Source organism: Chlorocebus sabaeus, chromosome 7, assembly GCF_047675955.1.
Source record: "Chlorocebus sabaeus isolate Y175 chromosome 7, mChlSab1.0.hap1, whole genome shotgun sequence".
Taxonomy (NCBI): Eukaryota; Metazoa; Chordata; class Mammalia; order Primates; family Cercopithecidae; genus Chlorocebus; species Chlorocebus sabaeus.
Genome location: NC_132910.1, coordinates 103834723 through 103854811, shown reverse-complemented (window position 1 = coordinate 103854811; position 20089 = coordinate 103834723). Strand labels below are relative to the sequence as shown.

The window sequence follows — 20089 nt, the reverse complement described above, 5'->3', positions numbered from 1 at the left end:
CAGAACCAGCAGGACGCACATCGGCTTCCAAAGGTGCCCTTTCCCCAACAATAGACTCATTCATATTTCTTTTTTTTTTTTTTTTTGAAAAAAGCAGCAACTCTTTAGTGATCATGGAATTAACCTGACAGCAATTAAATGTGTTTAAGCATCTGGCATATCTCCTAAATTGCACCAAAAGAATTTGGAAGTACTTGGTTTGGTCTCAAAGGCAAAAGGAAAGGACAAGGAAGGGGCCCGGCTTCCCGCCAGGCCCCGCCCCCTCACATTTCCGAGTCCACATACATCTCATTGATTAAGTAGTCCTCCTGGGTGTAGTCCTTCTTCGTGTAGCTCTCACAGGCCTGCAGGGCAAACAAAACCAAGACTGTGATGAAAAGGGTCACCCCGAGTAACAGCACCACCAGGAGGATAGTTTTGGCCTGGGTGAGGGGCTCGGTGGTGACCACCAGGTACTGGCCTTGGGTGCTGGGCTGGCAGGAGTCCATGGCTAGCATCTTAGGGCCCCCTGAGCTCCTGGGTGTTGGCCCAGTGGAATCAGTACCTGGTGTGGCTTCAGTCGCTACCTGTTCCGGTGCCTGGGGTGTGCCTGGCCCAGCGGCTCTCTGGGTGTATGGCGTGGGGCTTGGCTGTGTCGTGGGGGACGTGGCCTCCACCTCAGGGATTCGGCTGGTGTGAGGCACTGGCACTGGGCTGGCAGTTGGCTCCTTGGCTTGTGCCTTGGTGGTGGTCACCACTGTGAGGTTGGGGGTGGGCTCTGGGGTTGTGTTAACCACAGGCTGGTCCACTGACACCTGGCTAATGAGACCTTGTGCTTGGGGACGCGTAGGGGCTGCAGGGCTTGCCGTGGTGTCACTGGGCATGTGCTTGGAAGGACTTGGCCGAGTGCTCATGGGGCTGCCCGTGTTTGCTGTGGTGGCCACAGTCTGAGCATGTGTGGCCAACGTGGCCAGGGTTGCTGTTCTTGGCACCGTGCTGCTATTTGGCACTTGTGCCAGGGCTGTGCTGAGAGATGGATGCCCAGTGGCAGTAGCGGATGTGGATATGGGCGTGACGGGTACCAGTGTCGCGGGAGTGCTGGAGGCTGCAGTCGTGGGAGCATGGGAGGCTGCAGTCGTACTGGAGGCGGCAGTCGTGGGAGCATTGGAGGCTGCAGTCGTACTGGAGGCCGCAGTCATGGGAGCACTGGAGGCCACAGTCGTACTGAGGCCGCAGTCGTACTGGAGGCCACAGTCGTGGGAGCACTGGAGGCCGCAGTCGTACTGGAGGCCGCAGTCGTGGGAGCACTGGAGGCCGCACCATCAGCTGCACTTCCTGAAGTTGCTGGTTCACTCAAGTCTGTCCTGCTTGTGTGCTCTGTTTTGACTTCCGTAGAGTTGAGGTGGGCTGCCGAAGTCCCTTTGGTCAACGTGACAGGAGAAGTTGCTGCCGTGGTTAGGCAGAAGTTTTATTGCTCCGACGTTTTATTATCAACTGTTTCCACAGATGCATTCCTCTTGACTAATCCATTCCACATTTTGTTAGGGACAAAGTTGCGTGGATCGTTGGATGCTGCATGACTTTCCGATAAGGACAAGGAGAAAATCCAAATGACCACAAGAGCTGTCCACATCTTGAGCGTGAGCTGGGAGCAAGGTTGTGCGAGTCCCTGAGGCTCCCAGCCAGCCAGCTCCTCAGGCTGCTAATAGTTCTCTCCTGCTTGGCCAAGGGATCAGAGGCCGCGGCTGAGGGCATGCCCCCAGCCTGGGCCGTCTTCCTCCTTGGAGAGCTGCGGGCTTGACACTGTGTCACTGGGCGAGGTCCGGCTTTGCAGGGGGTGAAAGCCACGTGGTGGGGCACTCCCGGGCCATGCCATCCTTTGTGGCACATGTGAGATGATGGCAGACTCTCCACTCTGGTAATAGACGCATTGGGCTCAGCAGGCCCGCGGCGGCCCGGCGGCCCTAGGACTGTAGGAAGGAGACCTCGGCCCAGCGCGGGGACGTGGCCGGCAGCGCAACCTATGCAGCTCCGGCAGCGCGCCCTGCTCGGGCCCCCGACTCGTTCATATTTCTCTGCTTGGGATTTTATTTCTGAGAAGCTCTTTTTTTTTTTTTTTTTTTCTTGACTCTTTCTCTTTTAGAATCACAGATCTGGAAACCCGCCATTCTAAATTCAGCAATTTCTAGCCCAAACATCAAAACGTCTTGCAGGGCCCCGCATGAGGGTTGTGCTATCATTTATTCAGTGGAAGGTATGATTGGGGTTTATAGGGAATCAGGTGTCCTGGGAAATAACTCCACACCCCATCCCCAGCGTCAAGGTCACAGACACTTGACTCCTTTGGCCCAAATTAGATGCAGAGCAGAACTCTCTCCACTGCCTCTGAGAGTCCTTTTACCAAGTCCTCGGTGCTCAGAAGAGCAATGCTTTAACTGGGACTCTGCAAATTGGAGGGAAAAGAGGATCTGGGGACATGATTTCAAGCAGTTCGTGGTGGCATACAAAAAAAAAGTCTCTTTTACTTCTAAGTTTCAGGTTTAGTGCTTTTTGTACCTTCCATTCAAAAAATGAATTGCAAACCCAGTTATCAGATTTCAGCTAGTACTGAATACACGCTAAGGGACAGCTGTGGGGAGGGAGCGGCTGGCTGAGGAGAGCAGGGGAGGGTGGGAGTGACACACTGGTGAACAAGTGCGGACGATCTCTACCCCCACCCCCAGAGCAGGGCACAGGAGGAAACTTTAGCTTTCACATATTGCTTGTCCTAATTAGGATAAAGTCTGCCTGTTGTTTCAGGAAAAATTAAGGAGAAAAGGTATCTTCTTGATTTTTAAAAGTCTGTCAGAATATAGGTGGAAGTACTTACGGTAGAAACATAAAAGGCAATGCAAGTCTGATAATATCCTTTATACTTAATGAATGGACATAAATATGAATGGAAGCAGTTCATTCATATTTCTGCAGCTCTGAATTCCTATGGCTTAGACCCTTTTTCCCCTGTGAAGCTATTCTAGGACAGAAAAGGAATACATTTCAATTCTCTATGTCACTGTAGCAGAGATATTTCTGGCTCACCAAATAGCCATGTGACCTCCCCGACTTCCTTGCCCCCTTGCAGTTAGTCATGGACAATGTGCTGTGAATACAGTGACAATGTGCTGTGTGCTCTTGGACAAAGGGCATTGTCTCTCTGCCACAGTGACCAGCAGTGCTCCATCAGCCTGGACTCCTGAGTGACCATACGGAGCAGAGGACTTCTCTACCCACAGCCCACATTGGCAGGGGCATGAATAAGAAAAAACTACTGTAATGAGTCATTGAAATTTGGAGGTCAATTTGAAATTGTATGAGCTTGGATAAGTAACTTAATCTAGTCTATTTAATCTAGCCTATTCTGATAATTCAGAAAATTATATTTATCAAAACACATATACTTATATACAACACACATATACACTCTTCCTCTGTCATCCTCCTGCATTTCCAAAGTTTAGGAAAACATATACATCTTTCAGGTCTTGTAATTACTTTCTCACAACGCTGTCTCTATTGGCTATGACTAGATCTAGTTTTCTTTGAGGGGAAGAGATAAATATCAATGCAGACCGAGGTGAAAACGTGGAGAGGGAGAATGGAGATGGAATGAAAGCACAGCCAAAGGGCAGGCATTTTGAAAGGACACCTGAGCATTTTGGGAGTGCTGATTTGCAAGAGTTGACAGTCATGTTGATTCTGAGGTCTTTTCAGTGGGAAGCTGGAGTGCAGAAGTAGGTTTTGTAGCAAGACTGGAGAATCAGTGGAAAGGTCTCTGCACCAGCTATCTGCAGACCCGAGTTCCCTGCCTCTATCCTTTCTGTACCATTTACCTTTTAAAGGAGATAATAGTGCCCAGCATGGTGGCTCACACCTGTAATCCCAGCACTTTGGGAGGCTGAGGCGGGCAGATCACCTGAGGTCAGGAGTTTGAGGCCAGCCTGGGCAACATGGTGAAACCCCGTCTCTACTAAAAATATAAAAATTAGCTGGGCGTGGTGGTGGGCACCTGTAATCCCAGCTACTTAGGAGGCTGAGGCAGGAGAATCATTTGAACCCAGGAGGCGGAGGTTGCCGTGAGCTGAGATCACACCACTGCACTCCAGCTTGGGCAACAGAGCATTACTCTGTCTCAAAAATAAATAAATAAATAGATAGATAGATAAATAAATAGATAAATAAAAGACAATAATAAAATCCAACACTTCTACAGTGATTTCAATGTGCCTGACTCCATGAGATCAGATCCAAATTCCTAGAACCTGTCAAATGTGACCTTCTATGGAAAAAGGATCTTTGCAAGTGCGATTAATTTTAAAATCTTGAGGTGGGAGTGTTACCCTGAGTTATCCAGGTGGGCCCTAAATGCCATCAAGAGTGTCCTTATAAGAGAAACGTGGGGCATTATGGATGCACAGAAGAGGAGAATGCAATGTGACCGTAGAGGCAGAGACTGGAGGGCTGCAGCCTAAGCCAAGAGCCAAGGAATGCTGGCTCAGCTGGAAGCTGGGCCAGGCAAGGCAAGGATTCTCCCCTTAGCGACTCCGACTCCACAGGGAGTGCGACCCCACCTGCACTTTTTTTTTTTTTTTGAGAGGGAGTTTCGCTTTTGTTTGCCCAGGCTGGAGTGCCGAGGCACCATCTCAGCTCACCGCAACCTCCGCCTCCCAGGCTCAAACGATTCTTCTGCCTCAGCCTCCCGAGTAGCTGGGATTACAGGCATATGCTACCACACCTGGCTAATTTTGTATTTTTAGTAGAGACAGGGTTTCACCATATTGGCCAGGCTGGTCTCAAACTCCTAACCTCATGATCCGCCCTCCTGGGCCTCCCAAAGTGCTGGGATTACAGGCGTGAGCCAACGCGCCCAGCCCCACCTGCACCTTTATTTCAGTCCAGTGATAGAGACTTCAGACTTTTGGTCTCCAGGTTTGTGACAGAATAAATTTCTGTCGTTTGAAGCCATCAAATTTGTGGTAATTTGTTATAAAGGTTGTAAATTCGTTACAGCAATCACAGGAAACTAGAATACCCCTGTCCTGTAGATGAGGAAACGGAGGCACAAAAAGACGATGTAACCTGCCTAGGTCCCCTGGGTGATGAACAGCACAGTCGGATTTAAACCAGATCAGCGTGTCTTTGGGGTCTGGACTCCGAATGCCTCTGCCTGCTGCTAAGAGGACCTGGGAACTCAGCAGATGTTAAGACACTGTTGTTGTGAGCAGGGCAAGCAGCATTGCTCAGAGGCAGAAGAGTCATCCAGGCTCCACCTCAGCCCCATGTTCTCTGGCAGTTAAGCCACTATCCTCAGGCACTGGTGTTTCCCCAGTCTCTACAGGCCTGGTGGGCTTCAGGGTTTCCTCTGTCAGCTGCAGGTGATTCCCTGGATGGTCCACGTCCTCTACAGACGAGAACTACAGCAGCACGAGTCAGCACCTGGAGGAGAAGGGTTCCAGCTCCTCCTCGCTGCAGCACCTGGAGGCTTCCAGTGGGTTCTGGTCTGGAATGACATCACTGAGAATAGGATTTATAAGTGATCTGTGGAAGAAAAAGTGAGAATAGACATCAGAATTTGGCTCTTCCTTAATAAAGACATAATTGCAAACCTATCAAGCCAGACAGGAGGCTGGTTGGTGCCATAGGGGAGCTGTTTTCCTGTACTGGTTGGCGCCAGGTAAGCATTGCAGGTCTTTGCCCTCTGCTAACACAGGTGCAACTTCCTTTTCTAGACAAGCAGAGAAAGTGTGCCAATTCAAATAACAGTGCCCAGGCTCCTTCATGCATTCGTACCTTTGGCTAATTCCTTATGACAGAGATCCCCCAGTATCTGTTCTCCCCTTGTTGCTTCACAACAGAGCCCCTGGTGTGTAGCTGGGCACATGGCTGCCCAGAATAAAGACCACATTTTCTAGCCTCCCTTGCGACTATGTGGGTCATACAACTAATTTCTGGCTGACGGGATGCAGGTGGAACTGTGTGAGACTTTTAAGAAGCAACCTTAAAGGGAGGGGCATGCCCTTCTTCTCTCCACCCTCTTTCCTGCTGGCTAAAATCCAGACATAATGGCTGGAGCCCATGCAGCCATCTTGAAGCAATGAGGTGGAAGCCTCTTGGTGAGGGTTGGTGGAACAGCAGGAGAGAAGCAGCTTTGGTCCTTGAAGCATGGGCGTAGACTACCTGCCTTCAGTCTTCTTTTACATGAGACCGCTGCTGTTTTGGGTTTAGCCAAAACTGATAACCTCTCTTTCCTCAACTGTAACAACCCTTATTTGTGACCTTGCTTAACCAGAGATTCATTGTCTCCAAACCCCTCTAAGTTCAGCCAGCATCATTGTCCACACTAAGAGAAAGCAAAGAGAAGACATATGTAGTGGAAACTGTTCTGATTCTGCCTTTATGAAAGATGAAGCCGAAATACAGAAGGTGTTTTAAGATAACTTTAAAGTCAGGCCTATCATGCCTCTGTCACCCATTTGTTGTGCCTGAAATGCTTCATCGTGTGGTTTCACTTCCCAAAGAGGAAAGGGATGTATTCAGATCACAGGCAAGGCTGCTCGGTGGCGTGAATTGTATGCCTGCACTTGTGTGTCCACTTGTCGGGTGTGTGTCTTATATTGCCAACTGCATGGTGAATTAGCTTGAAGCCAGGGACCAGGTCTGGAATGAGCCATGTCTAATACATGTTTTGCATCCTGTGTCGAGCCAGGTACATGGGCTGCCTGTTATAAATGTGCTTACTGGGATGATGCATGCAAGACCGTTGCCAGGATTGCTTTAGATATGTCAACCATCTGCACATTTACATGTGGTAGACAAAATTGCAAGTCTCACTTGGTTTCCCTGCTTTGTTTTCCTTCCCCCTGGTTTACTCTAAAAAAATTGCTAATAATCTTCAGAATTTCTCCTTAAAGTAAGCTTTCGTGACTTTTTTGTGTGTTCTGAGAATCAGGTGCAAATACATTTTGACTTGCAAATTCTAACTCAGCAGCTGAAGGCTTCAAGTAGAGGCCCTTATGTTCTTTTGCCTTTCTCTACATAGACTCACTCAGGAACATAATTACACTCTTAAAAAACATAACACTTCTTATTTCAAAGCATAAATATTGTAATTACCTTTATTATGAGTAACCTATACAACTGTCTTTGGAATTGCTTTAAAATAACAATCTACTGGCATAATTAAACACACTTTAACAATGCATACTGTATTTATATGCTATCTTAAAGCTTTTCTTCAATGATTTTACAAGTCTTATACTTCCTGCAAAGAAATTTACTAGTTCATTAAGCTATTTCATTGTCACTTAGGTTTTTAGAAACATGTACTACCAGAATCCTCAGCTATAGCTTTAATCTTGCTATTTGTAACTGGAACAGAAATTAAGTCAGTACTTCCAAAACAAAACTTTCTGATTCAGAGGTCAGCCAATTTTAACTCAGATTCAAAATTTACAGATGTGGTAAGCCCTCCTGTGTACAGGCTGTAGGTAGCTCCAAAACTGTCCACCTGAGGCATCTCATCATATTTGGGAAGAAGCAGCCAAAGAAAATGACCAGGAGCCTCAGCCCTCATTTCCAAACAGTTCTTTTCTATAAATGAAAGCAGCATCCAATCTCCGGGGTGTAAGCCAAGAGTTTGACACCTAGCCACTCAGTGATAAACCAGGTGAGCTTGTTGAGTCAGTTTGTGCAAAATGCATTCGTCTTAGCTTTCCACGTCAACTCACAGGAAGAACCTAAAAAGAAAGTCGTCTAGTTAAAGATGGGAGGCAGTAAAAACAAAAAGGAACCAGGGTCCCTTCTGCCACACTTAAGGAGATGATCTGCACTGATGCCCACACTCAAAAGCATCTGGGCATATGCAGAGCATATCTAGGGCATATATAGGGTATATCTAGGGTGTATGTAGGGCATATATAAGGTTTATCTAAGATATGTTTAGGGTATAAATAGGGTATATCTAGGGCAGATGTAGGGTATATGCAGGGCATATGTAGGGTATATCTAGGGCATACATAGGACATACTAGTTCATATGTAGGACATACCTAGAAGGTATCTAGGGCATACCTAGGGCATATATAAGGTTTATGTAGAACATATGTGTGGTATATCTAGGGTATATCTAGGGCATATGTAGGGTATATCTAGGGCATACATAGGGTATATATAGGGCATATGTAGGGTATATGTAGGGTATATCTAGGGCATACATAGGGCATACTAGGTCATATGTAAGGTATACCTAGGATATATCTAGGGTATATGTAGGGTATATGTAGGGTTTATGTAGAACCTATGTATGGTATATCTAGGGCCTATCTAGGGCATATGTAGGGTATACATAGGGCTTATGTACAGCCTATGTATGATATACCTAGGGCATATCTAGGGCATACATAGGGTATATATAGGGCATATGTAGGGTATATCTAGGGTATATGTAGGGCATACATAAGGTATATGTAGGGCATAGGTAGGGCATACGTAAGGCATACCTAGAACATATCTAGGACATATGTAGGGTATATGTAGGGTTTATGTAGAGTACATGTATGGTATACCTAGGGCCTATCTAGGGCATATGTAGGGTATACACAGGGCTTATCTAGAGCCTATGTATGGTATACCTAGGGCATATCTAGGGCATATGTAGGGTATATCTAGGGCATATGTAGGGTGCATCTAGGGCATATCTAGGGCATATGTAGGGTTCATGTAGAGCATATGTATGGTATACCTAGGGCATAGCTAGGGCATATGTAGGGAACGTGTCATACCCTAGACCCAAGCCTGCTGCACCGGCCCCTCTCGGTGCTGCTTCTACATTTCATTCCAGCGAGGTTTTTTGGGACTTAGCATCTCCCAGAACTAGCTCTGAAAGGCTTCTTTGATATCCAGTAGAAATTTGTGTAGAAAGTAGATAATAGAGGCTCTGTGTTCTGAAAAGAATAGACATTCATCCAGAAAGAGTTTTCTCCTCTCTGCATGTCAAATTTAACTGAAACAGGTAGCAAAATTCACAAAGAAGTACAGTCGGAAACGCGCATTACGTGAGGCAGAACCTGAGGCTGATGTTCCAGGACGTCACCTATCGTTGGCCTCTCTTTATAGACCGCAACACCCCGCTTCATCTCTTCCTGCTGCTAGCTCAGGTCAGGATTTTGTCATTGACTGCCCAGTTTACTGGAAGAACCTTCTTCCATTTCTCCGACCCCTTCAGACTCCATACTATTGCCGCTACGATTGCTCTAGAAATGGTGTTGGCCTAGTTAGTCTCTTAAAAAAACTCCTGACACCATCCCATGGCCTTCGGAATAAAATTGAATTCCTCTTAAGCCCTCATGTCTTCCCTGCTCTGAGGCCTGCCCACTTCTCCAAACCTCCTCTGGCAGCTGCCTACACATTTCCTTGCCTCACTCATCCAGAATGAACCCCAAACACATCATGATTTTTACCCCTTTGCCAAGATCTCTTTCTGCCAAGTGCATTCTGCCTGCCCTCCTCTCTGTTCACTTGTTAATTTCTTGGCCTCTAACTCTGTGGCTAAGAGTCAGTAACCGAGGAGGTCTTCCCTGACTCTTCCACTTCTCTCTGTGCCTGGGAGTGCCTCTGTGCTGAGTTTATCTCACTTTGTGGTCAATGTGGACTGCAGTGCATCATAAACACTGCAGTTCATCATAAGCACCTGGAGAATATAGACTGCAAGATCCCAGTGGGCAGGGCTGTGCATTATTCATCAGTGTTTGACACGGTGTCTGGCACAAATTATATGCTTAACACGTATTATCGATTAAATGGATCTACAGCCAGGAAGAAAGGGAGTGAAGGCATCATACCTATGATGCCAACGGCAGGTCCAGACACCATCAAGCCATCTTCTCTCTCAGTGACTCTCCCATTTTACCCTGTTTCTCCCTTTTCCTCCTCAACTCACCATAGGCACCAGCATCGTCAGCAGGCACGAGAACATGCTGGGGTTGGGCAATAGCATAGGAAGGGGAAAGTTCTAGAAAGTTGTGTTTATCTCTTTACTTCCATCTACGTTTCTATTAACCCCATTCATATTGGATATTGAGTGAGAACCGCCACAAAAAGGCGAAGAAGAGCAGAGACGGAGTTGGGAGAGGAGAGGAGAAAAAGCAACAATAAAAAACACCACAATTTTTTTGGTAATACCATTAGAAATACAGTATTACAAATGAGGAACCTCTTCAAATTGAGAGAAGTAGAGTTGAATATAAGTCACCCAAATATTTTCGGATGCATATGTATAAGCCATTGGCTGTGCGTGTTCCTCTATGTTCTGAGATCCAGTTCTGCCCTACTCTGTGCTCTGGGAGGAAGGCATCCATAAGCTGCTTCAGTCGGGCTCCTTACCCGCTAGCTCTGACTTAGATCATGACTGTGGGACACACACCGTTAGTAAATTAGAGAGAAGGGGGAGAAAGTCAAGGTATTTGTTTCTTTTTCTCCCTCCTTGTTTCCCTAGCTCCTGGCAAGGCTCAACTGTCCTATTTTCAACAGAACTGCCGGTCCAGTCTCAAACAGGATAAAGGTGTCCACACTTGCCTAAAGAATATGGCATCTATAGGAATAAGTACCTGGTCTTTCTAAATGTCATTGTTACAAAAATAGAGGCAGCCAGGGAGATTTCTACTGCCAGGGTTCCCACCTGGTCTTCTGGGCTACTGTGGATAGTGTAAAATGAGACTTTCTCTGAGTTTCCCTTCCAGCCTCTCTCTCCTGAGACAGGGACCACTCCTGACCACAGGCCCTCTGCTCAGGCCCCTTCCCCTTTCTTCATCTAACAAACATTTTCAGAATACCCAACACCTTCAATGTATGGCAATGAATTTGAGCCATGTTGGCACCAAAATGTCATTTGCACTCTTCCTTCACTCCATAACCAAAGTCTAAAGTTCCATTCAAAAGCAAAATATCTTTAACTGCTTTCTTCAGTGGTCTTTGGATTCCTCACTCCTACTTTCAGATCTAAATGGGGAATGCATGCAGTGTCACCCATCGTAGGGGGCATTACAAATACAGGTAAATAGCTCGAGGGTGAAGACAGTCCTCTAGAGATGTGTCCCTTACCGAGGTCAGGCACAGGACTAAGCACTTCCACATGCGCCGCCTAATTTAATCTGCTTAAAAACCCTTGAGGTAATGAGCATGATTTCCCTCATTTCATAGATAAGATAAGTGATTACTGAGAAGTTACGAAATTCCTCCAAGGTTACACTAGCTCCTGACTGCCAAGGCAGGATTCAGACACTAAGACGCCAGAATGCTTGCTCTTAACCACCGGACTCTACCACTGTGAGAACTCAGACAAGCCTGCTATCATCTCTAAGCCTGAATTTCCTCCAGTGAAAATGACAGCACAAGGTTGAATCACTGAAAAAGTCCCTCCGGCTCCAAACCCAGGCAATTCTCCTCAGGGGGCTGCTTTACCTCCATCTACCACAAGGTGGCGGGCAGCCAGCAGTGCAACCGGGTTGCTCGGGCTGCAGGGCGAAGACCTATTATCCCCCTCAACCCTGTCTGACTGTGGCGTGGGAATGGAGTGGAAACTTGTTCCCAGTAGTAATTGGTGTAGAGCCACAAAACTTCTAAGGTGGCAGAGTCAAGAGTTTAACCAGCTGGTCGAATGCCTATGGGCATGTATTTCCATCAGCTGCAGCTGTACTGCTTAGTTGACAAGTAACACAGGAGACCCTGGGGTCTCACACCACCAGTTCCTGGCGGCTCTGTTCCTGCAAATGGCGTGTTGGAACCAACATTCAAAGTAACTACAGGTAAAGAAGTAGGTGCATGGCATCCCAAGGTGGATGTTCTTGATCAGCGAAAGACTGAACTGCTGCCAATAGCAACCCAAACCCACTCCGTGAAGCCCCAGTGAGGCCTCTCACTGGTAGCACCCAACTGGATGTGTGAAAATAAGAATGAACTGAACTTGGCCTGGCAAAATGAAGACACAGTTTGTGACAGATGCACAGCCCAGGACTGGCTTCCCATAGATCCAGCTTTTGAGCCCACAGATGGCATCTTCAGGGAGATGTCACAGAACCATGGATGGTCTGGCCATGTGCAGGCTCTGACAACTTCAGCCAATGAGAAGGAGCAGGGGCTGTCCTTGGTGTGTTCACTTTTCCCTGCTGGTGGGGTCAGGGACATCCTGGTCACCCCAGCAGTGGCCTGCCTCGTTCCCACACTCTGAGATAAACCCTGAGGGTGGAAATGAGAGAGTGATGCCTCAGAACTTGGGAAATGAAGGGTAAAAGTGGCGATGAATTCTTCTATCCTAGTCCTCTCCCTATGTGTGAGTGTGTGTGTGCATGCATACTAGATAATAAAACTGGGTGATAGCCCCACATCAAACGTTGCCGTGGAGAGAAAGTGAAATGCAGGGAGGTGAGCAGGACGATTTCACTGGGGTACAAGGATTCCAAATTCCAAAGGCATTGTTCTTACCTCTCCCCATACTGCACTGTAAACTCACAGCTGCTCTGCAGATTTTGGAAACGTCTGTGGGGAGTTCAAGTCATTTCATTAAACTCTCATGGAGTGAGAAATTATACCTGTCATAATCCTGGCTAACTTCAGGCTTTCGGAAAAGCAGTAAATGAAGTTTGCTAAGGAAAAGAAAATTATAAAGGTCACTATGTTCATTTACAACTGAGTTTTCCAAATTAAATTCTTGTTTTCTTAGTGAAAGAGAAAAAAAAACCCAATATTGGTCTCCAAAAGATAATTAAAAAAAAAATAATAATAAACTGAAATGATTTATTTAGAAAGCCAGTGTAAAGAATGAAGCATTTATCTCCCCCTATAGCAAGGTCACCCAAACCGTCTGAGAGCTAGAAGTCAGCTATACGCTTGTTGGAAGCAATTAGTACTGAGTCAGGTCTGCCTGCATGTTGGGAGCTGATACGGTCTTAATCGTTGCATCCCCCTGTGTGAAGAAATAAGCACTTACGTTAGCTCTAGGTCAATGACTGTGGCTCCCCCACATTTATGAGCTTGGAGTCTTGTCAGGCTGAACAAATAAAATAATACTTGTGGCTCCTTTGGTCCCAGCATCTTCCCAGGGATTGACTGTTCTTCCCGTGAAATGTCAGCTTTCATCAGCAAAGAGAACAAAGCAAGCCAGATTATTAGCTTGAGGAGGACTAAGGCACCATCTGGTGGCCGTTTACTATAAATCTTTGCCTCAGATGCAAATTCCTCACACAAAGAAGCCCTGCCTCCTGATCTGTAGGCTGCAGGGAAGCAGTCTGCCTGACTCGGGAAAGCTGGAGAACACCCAAACTTCCACAGCACGGCGGGCCTCTTTTAAAGGCTTGTCCCAGTGTAAAGTCCTCAGCCCCAAGTTTTATAACATCCTGACCACGAAACCCAGAGAGGGAGCGCCCCCTGAGGTCTTCACAGCTTGAGAAAAAGAAAGAGCTGTTTGGGCTGTAACGTTTTAGAAGGTTCTTGAAAGGAAAAAATGCCCAATAAATCCTATTTTTTTTTCCTCATGAATTTTCTGCAGTACATAGAAAAAATATAAAGATCCTGCCTGGCCGGTTTCTTTTCTCATTTAAAACCTTCTTCATTGACTAAAGACCATTTTTACCAGACAAGTGCATTACAGACTCACCCTTCCCCAAGTGCAACCTCTTGCCTTGGGCTCCCTGACCACAGACTGGCCTTTGTCCTCCCTGACAGATGGCAATGACTAAAGTGACCCCAACTTGACATTTTTCAATCAGCAGCCACAGAGCAAGGCCATCCCTGAGCAAAATTCCCAACTGAGTGAAGTTCTTCCCTGGAGTCCCTCCTCCCCACTCCATCCCCTTCACCCCCTTCTCTCCCCAGCCCTGCCATGGCCCATCCTGACCCAGGTGTGGGGGCGTGTCTCAATTCTGGAAAGCCTTGCTTGCTCGGATGAAATACTCTTTCAGAGGATTTCCACATTACCGGGGAGGGGCTCTGTAAAACCTGTAGGAGCCAAAGGGTAGAGTTTCCAATCGTGTCATCTGGGGAGGGGGTGACAAGTTGTGACACATGGCTCTGGGCAGTAGACCCTGCTTGAAGCCCCTCAACTGTGGAGAGCCACGGTTTTGCCTGCTGGTAAGGCTGGCCCTACAGAGAGGAGCCCTAAGACCCTGAGCTTCACACCCAATGAATGAATGTGCTTCTTCCTGGTGCCGGCCCGTGCCCATGGCTCTCGTCTGCATGAACGAAGAAACTTTACCACTTCTGTCTCCTGCTGTGGTTGGTAGAGCTGTGTTTAGACTTGCCTGGTCTGAAATAAATAGTCGGGCACTTCTCCGAAACGGGCAGTTCACACTAATTAACAGGAAGAAGATGAAACAGGAACCCAGCTCAGAGGAGTTGTTCACCTCACAGATCAGGAGTAACTTGGTGCGGGAGGGGGCCAGGGTGTGGAGGAAGGAATGGGTGCCATGGAGAGGAAAAGTTTTCTCAGCACTAATTGGTTTGGGTTTCCTTGTTTGGGGCTAGCAAGAGGAGAAAGAAGGACAACTCCTTATCACTCACTTGCCTGGACATCATATTTAATGCTAGAGGGGTCACCAATGAATCCCCATTTGCAAAAGTCAAAGGATGGCACCACTCATCAGTTTGCTGTTTCAAGAGGCCGAATGCAGCTGGACTCCACCTAATAAGGAGAAAGAGCAGAGTTACACCCAGGGCACTGCAGGACCATTTCGTTTGTTTTTTTGGAATAACCTCTAAGTGCCCAAGAAGAGGCATCCTTAGGGGGGATCTTGGGGGCCACTTGCTGTGCTGCAGCCTTCTTCTGGAATGCAGAGGCCACTGCCACAGACTGGCTTAGAGAGAGGACAAGGGGAAGACCCTGCAGCACGGAGCACTCCTTTACCTGGGGCGGGTTCAGGACTCCCTCCCCCGTCTGACCTCATGACTTCTCAAATGTCAAGTACTCCCCCTAAGCCACGGAAGCGAGAGTTCGTCAAAGGTACTCAGCCACTGGAAAGGTTTGACAGAAAAATTATGAGGTGGTAGTACCAAGGCCCCACCTTGGGAGCAGAAACACAACTGGATGAGAGGTCAGGAGAACCAGAGTATGGTGGGTTGACTTGTGTCCCCCCCAGATATATACATCGGCTTTCTAGTAGCTCAGCCCTCAAAATGGGACTCTTTGGACATAGAGTCTTTACAGAGGTAATCAAGTTAAAAAGAGGTCATGAGGGGGGCCCTAGTCCAACTTGACTGATGCCCTTGTAAAAGGGGAAATTTACAGGAAGAATGCCATGTGAGCATGAAGTTGTCTATCCATAAGCCAAGGAGACAGGCCTGGAACAGAGCCTTCCCTCATAACCCTCAGGAGGCAGCGCCCTTGGACTGGTATCCTCCAGAACTGAGAGGCAAGACATCGCTGCTGTTTAAGCCAGCAGGGTGTGCTATTTCATGATGGCAGCCCTCACAATAGCACACACAGGGTCTATGTCTTTGCATAGACCTCCACCACTCTGGATAACTAGAAGTTCAACCAGACACATTCAGAATCCCTTGCAGTCCAACACTCTCTGACCTTCTGGCCTTCAGGCCTGGAATAACAAGGGGGAACATCTGGCCCCCTCAGAACCTAAAGAGTTGACAAACTGAGCCCTGCTTTTGTGCAACACATCCCAAATCACCACATTCCAAAGGCATCATTTTCTGGAGCAGCCGAGCCCAGAGACGGGCTGGGAATTACTGCCTGGTTCTGAAGCATTGTTTAAAATAGTATAGAGCCAGAATTTGAAACTCATTTAAAATAAATCAGTAAATCAGTTAAAGAGTTCTTTTTCCTTACAAGCCTTGGTCCTCCTCCAGCCATGCTGGCCTTTAGGTTCAGGGTGCGTTGTTCGTATGTGCTATTATTGGATGGTAATAATAAAGAAGACCACGCGTTTGAATGCACCTTGCTAATCACAATCTGTGTTACCGCCTCTTTCCACAGCTGCTACCATCAATTGTGTTGGGTTTTGCCTGGGAATAGGCATGTGTTTGGTGAACTCTGAGTGTATTTGGATTGCAGGTGTAGGCTTGTTGGATGAAGAGGTGCAGGAGGGGAGTGGTGAGGGTGGAGACCAAGGTTGATACATGATAGCAAGCTGGGGACATTCTGGAGGATCTGTGGATTCCTGCAGGTGCCTTCTCCTACGAATACTTTTCATAGTATCTTGCAAAGGAAAGTATCTTTTCCTTGGCAAGATGTCTATGAAACAGGCAACAGCTGTGGAAGCCAGATTTGAAATTTAACAGGTCAATTAAATACCTTGTTTTGACATTTTGGTACCAAGGTTGGCAAGACCACTCCAGGAATGGGTCTAATTGGGAAGCACCCCAAGCCCTCCTTATCCAGACGCCTCCTGGTGTGTAGCTGCTCACACTGGTGCCAGAACTCAGAAAAAGGATCCTGGGCACAGAAAAAGCCATACTTGAGGCTGACCTAAGGTAGCTTCACACTCCTGGCTGCTTCTGCTGCTACTGGTACTGGGGTAAGCCTCTAATGTGGCAGGAAAAGGGAGGGAGGGAGGGGGAGAGGGAAAGCGGGAGATGGGAGTCAGGCTCCTTTGAGGTGGTTCCATCTGTGCTGAGTGACTAAAACAAGGGTGATGTAATAAATAATCTGCAGACTTCCAACTGCTATAATTCCGTGTGAATAATTCTGATAATGACCCTTTACTCAGCAAGGGTGGCATCCAGATAAGCAGATTGCTAGAGCCTTCCTGTCAGCTTATGCTAACAGCACATTTGATTGCCATCTGACATGATGTAACACACCACCGTGATGGACATGTCCCTGTTGGGCCTGCTGGGCCACCGGAGAAATGATGAAACAAGAACCTGTCTACATGAAGGGAGAGCCACCCCACAAAGTGCTCGGGGCTTGTTCACTTCCTCTGTGCTCCCAGGGCAATTCCTTCCTCTCCTTCCTTTGGGAGGGCACCTGGTGTCCACCCACACTTCCCAGGCCAAGGGAAGGTCAGATGGACAGAGGCTTCAGACTTAGGCCGGGAGAGTTCGAGGTTTTTTTCTTGTAAGTGTTTCTGTGTGAAGGGGAGAGAAGCTGTCATGACGAAGTGGCTGGGTTGTGGTTTATTTGTGCATTTCAAAGTCAAAATTCTGACACCCTCAAGTGCTCTTATGATCCACATGCAGTGAAGTTTTGTGTGAGCGTTTCCAACATCTCTTTCCCCATTTTGGTAAGAGCACTTCTACATCCTCTTGGGGAACCACTCATTCCTCCACTCCCAGCCCAGACTAGATGAGCCCTGTCAGGGAGCTTGTAGCCCAGCCTGGCCAATGAGAATACTGCCCTTCCCAGGCATGGACTGATTGGGGAGACTCTTGGGATTTTGGTCACAGTCGTTGGGAAAGGGGTGCTTTATTTCTGCTAGAGTTGCTAAACTAGTAGGATTAATCTAGAGGGGCCAGGGGCACCTCTGCCAAATTGGGAAAAGAGGTTGACCAAGAATAAAGACACACAGAACAAAGCCAAACAGAGCTGAGAGGTGGGTAGGGGGTGGGAGGTTGGGGTGAGATTCCTGGCATCCATTCAAACGTCTAGACCCAACTTTGTTTAAAATCGATACTATATTTTTCAGTCATAGAAGTCAGTAAATTATGTATCTCTCTCTTTTCCATTTTGGGTTAGGTTTCCATCATTTGCAACAGACAGTCATGACCAATACGCAAAGCCCATCAGCTCCAAAGGCTCAGCATACAGAGTCCACCACGGTCTCTCATATAACCTGCTCTGCCCTCTGGGACAGCAGGAGATGGACTGCCTCTCCCAGAGGGGCCAATGGATCTGAATCTGTGCTGACAATATCCCCTCAATGCCCCTTCTTATTTAACTTCTGTCCATTGCCTCCACTCCCCGATCCAGTTTTCTATTTTTTTTTTAACCTTGTTTCCTTCTTTCTCTTTCCTAATTTTACTGAGATTTTAAAAGACACCAAACATCTTAGAGAAAGTAGGAAAATGTTCAAAAAAATGATGTCACACAAGGACACAGGAGCAGCTGGAAGGGGCTCCTCCTAGGCAATTCTGGAGCCATTTGAGCACAAAATAATGAGGTGGGGGCAGTAACAAATTATATTAATAAATTACTAAAAATGGGAATCTGTGGGTCTATACTGGTAAATACATAAAAAATAAATGAACAAACCAACCAAAAAATACAGATGCTCTTTGAGTTACGATGGGATTATATCAGTAAAAACCCATTGTAAGTTGAAAATATCATGTTGAAAATCCATTTAATGCACCTAACCTACCGAACATCGTAACTTAGCCTAACTTACTTTAAACATGCTCAGAGTGCTTACATTAGCCTACAGCTGGGCAAAATCATTTCATACAGATCCCATTTTATAGGAAAGTGTTGAATATCTCATGTAATTTGAAAAGTGAAAAACAGAATGGTTGTATGGGTGCTCGAAATACGGTTTCTGCTGAAAGCGTATCACTTTCATACTATCGTAAAGTTGATAAATCAGTTGATAAATATGTTGGGGATCATCTGTAAATAAATAGAGGAAAAGAAAGGGCTTTACTTGCAGCAGGATATCAAGTGCCAGCCAGTGAATGTGGAGGAAATCATTGTTGAAAACATTTGAAACTTTTTCATGTTGGAAAAATCATCATTGTAAAGTCATCATGGTAAAGATTTTGATAGCAATTACATAAATCTGTAGATCACTTTGGGTAGTATGGACATTTTAACAATATTAATTCTTTTACTCCATGAACATGGGATGTCTTTTCATTTATTTGTGTTTTCTTTAATCTCCTTTAGCAATGTTCCATAGTTTTCAGTGCGGAAGTCTTTCCTACATGTATTATTCGTACATGTATTATTCGTTTCGATGCTATTGTAAGTGGGATTGCTTTCTTAATTTCCCTTTTGAATTGTTGGTAGAATATAGAAATGCAACTGATTTTTGTGTGTTGATTTTGTCTCCAACAACTTTATGGAATTCATTTATTAGTTATAGCTGTGTGTGTGTGTGTGTATGTGTGTGTGTGCGTGTGATCTTTAGAGTTTTCCACCTATGAATGTTTTATTTTTTAAAAAAGAACCCTGCTCTTTGCAAATGTTGAAATTATTAAAAAATAAGAAAAATTATGGAACTGTTTCAGAATAAAGAAGAATAAATAAGCACAAGATCTAAATGGAATACCTGATCCTAGACTGCATCCCATATTGGAGCAGGTAAAAATGGTAAGGGACATTATTTGAACAATTAACAAAATTGCAGAACAAATTGATAGATTAGATAAAAGAATAGTATCACTATTTAGTTTCCTGAAGTTGATAACTCCACTGTAGTTCTGTAAGAGAATAGCATTATTTTTAGTAAATATACACAGAAATATTTAGAGGCAGAGAGCTTTGTAATATGTCACCCTCAAATGGTTCAAAAAATAGCTAGATAGAGCAAGAGAATGGTAGAGGGAGAGATACAGGGAGGACGAGAGACAGAATGAGCACAAATAATAAAATGGGACAAAAAGGTGAATCTGATAAAAGTGTGTATGCTGTTTATACACCATATAAATAGATAAACATATAAAGTATGTATACTGTTTACTATTCCAATTCTTATAACTCCTCCATACATTTCAAACTATTGTTGGTTTTATGATGCTGGTGCTAGCACAAGGGCTTTTTTCCCTTCCTTGCCTGGGAATAGCAGCTCCCACCAGCTATGCACCTTGCTGGACAACTCCTCCTGCCCCACCAGGCCCTGCTGTAACTACAAGAGCAGCACGTGAGACTTCTTTCCACATGGATTGGTAGTTTTATCAAGTGGAATTTAATCCTTCTAAATCAGGAGGATTATTTTGGATAAGTCATTAAAATTGTTAATTAAAATGTTAGTGTCTGATTGCCATTATTCTCTGTTTATAAGAATTCTCTCAGATCCTGGTGTGTGGCACCTCTGTCTCCACACTCCCATCTAACCCAAGTGAAACCCAGGGCCTTGATAGCACCTTCATTTCTGCCTGTGCCTGAAGAACCCTCCAAAGGTGGGCATGAGGCCTAA

General features: G+C 46.1%; 1 protein-coding gene across 1 annotated transcript; it reads right to left on the bottom strand.

Annotated features, from left to right (window-relative positions):
* Positions 1–263: 263 nt before the first annotated feature.
* On the bottom strand, positions 264–1747 carry LOC103236405 (uncharacterized protein C11orf24-like). Its single transcript, XM_037988009.2, is given in 2 exon segments — positions 264–1220; positions 1223–1747. Coding segments are annotated over 2 exon segments (1347 nt in total). The 5' UTR covers positions 1613–1747.
* Positions 1748–20089: the final 18342 nt, after the last annotated feature.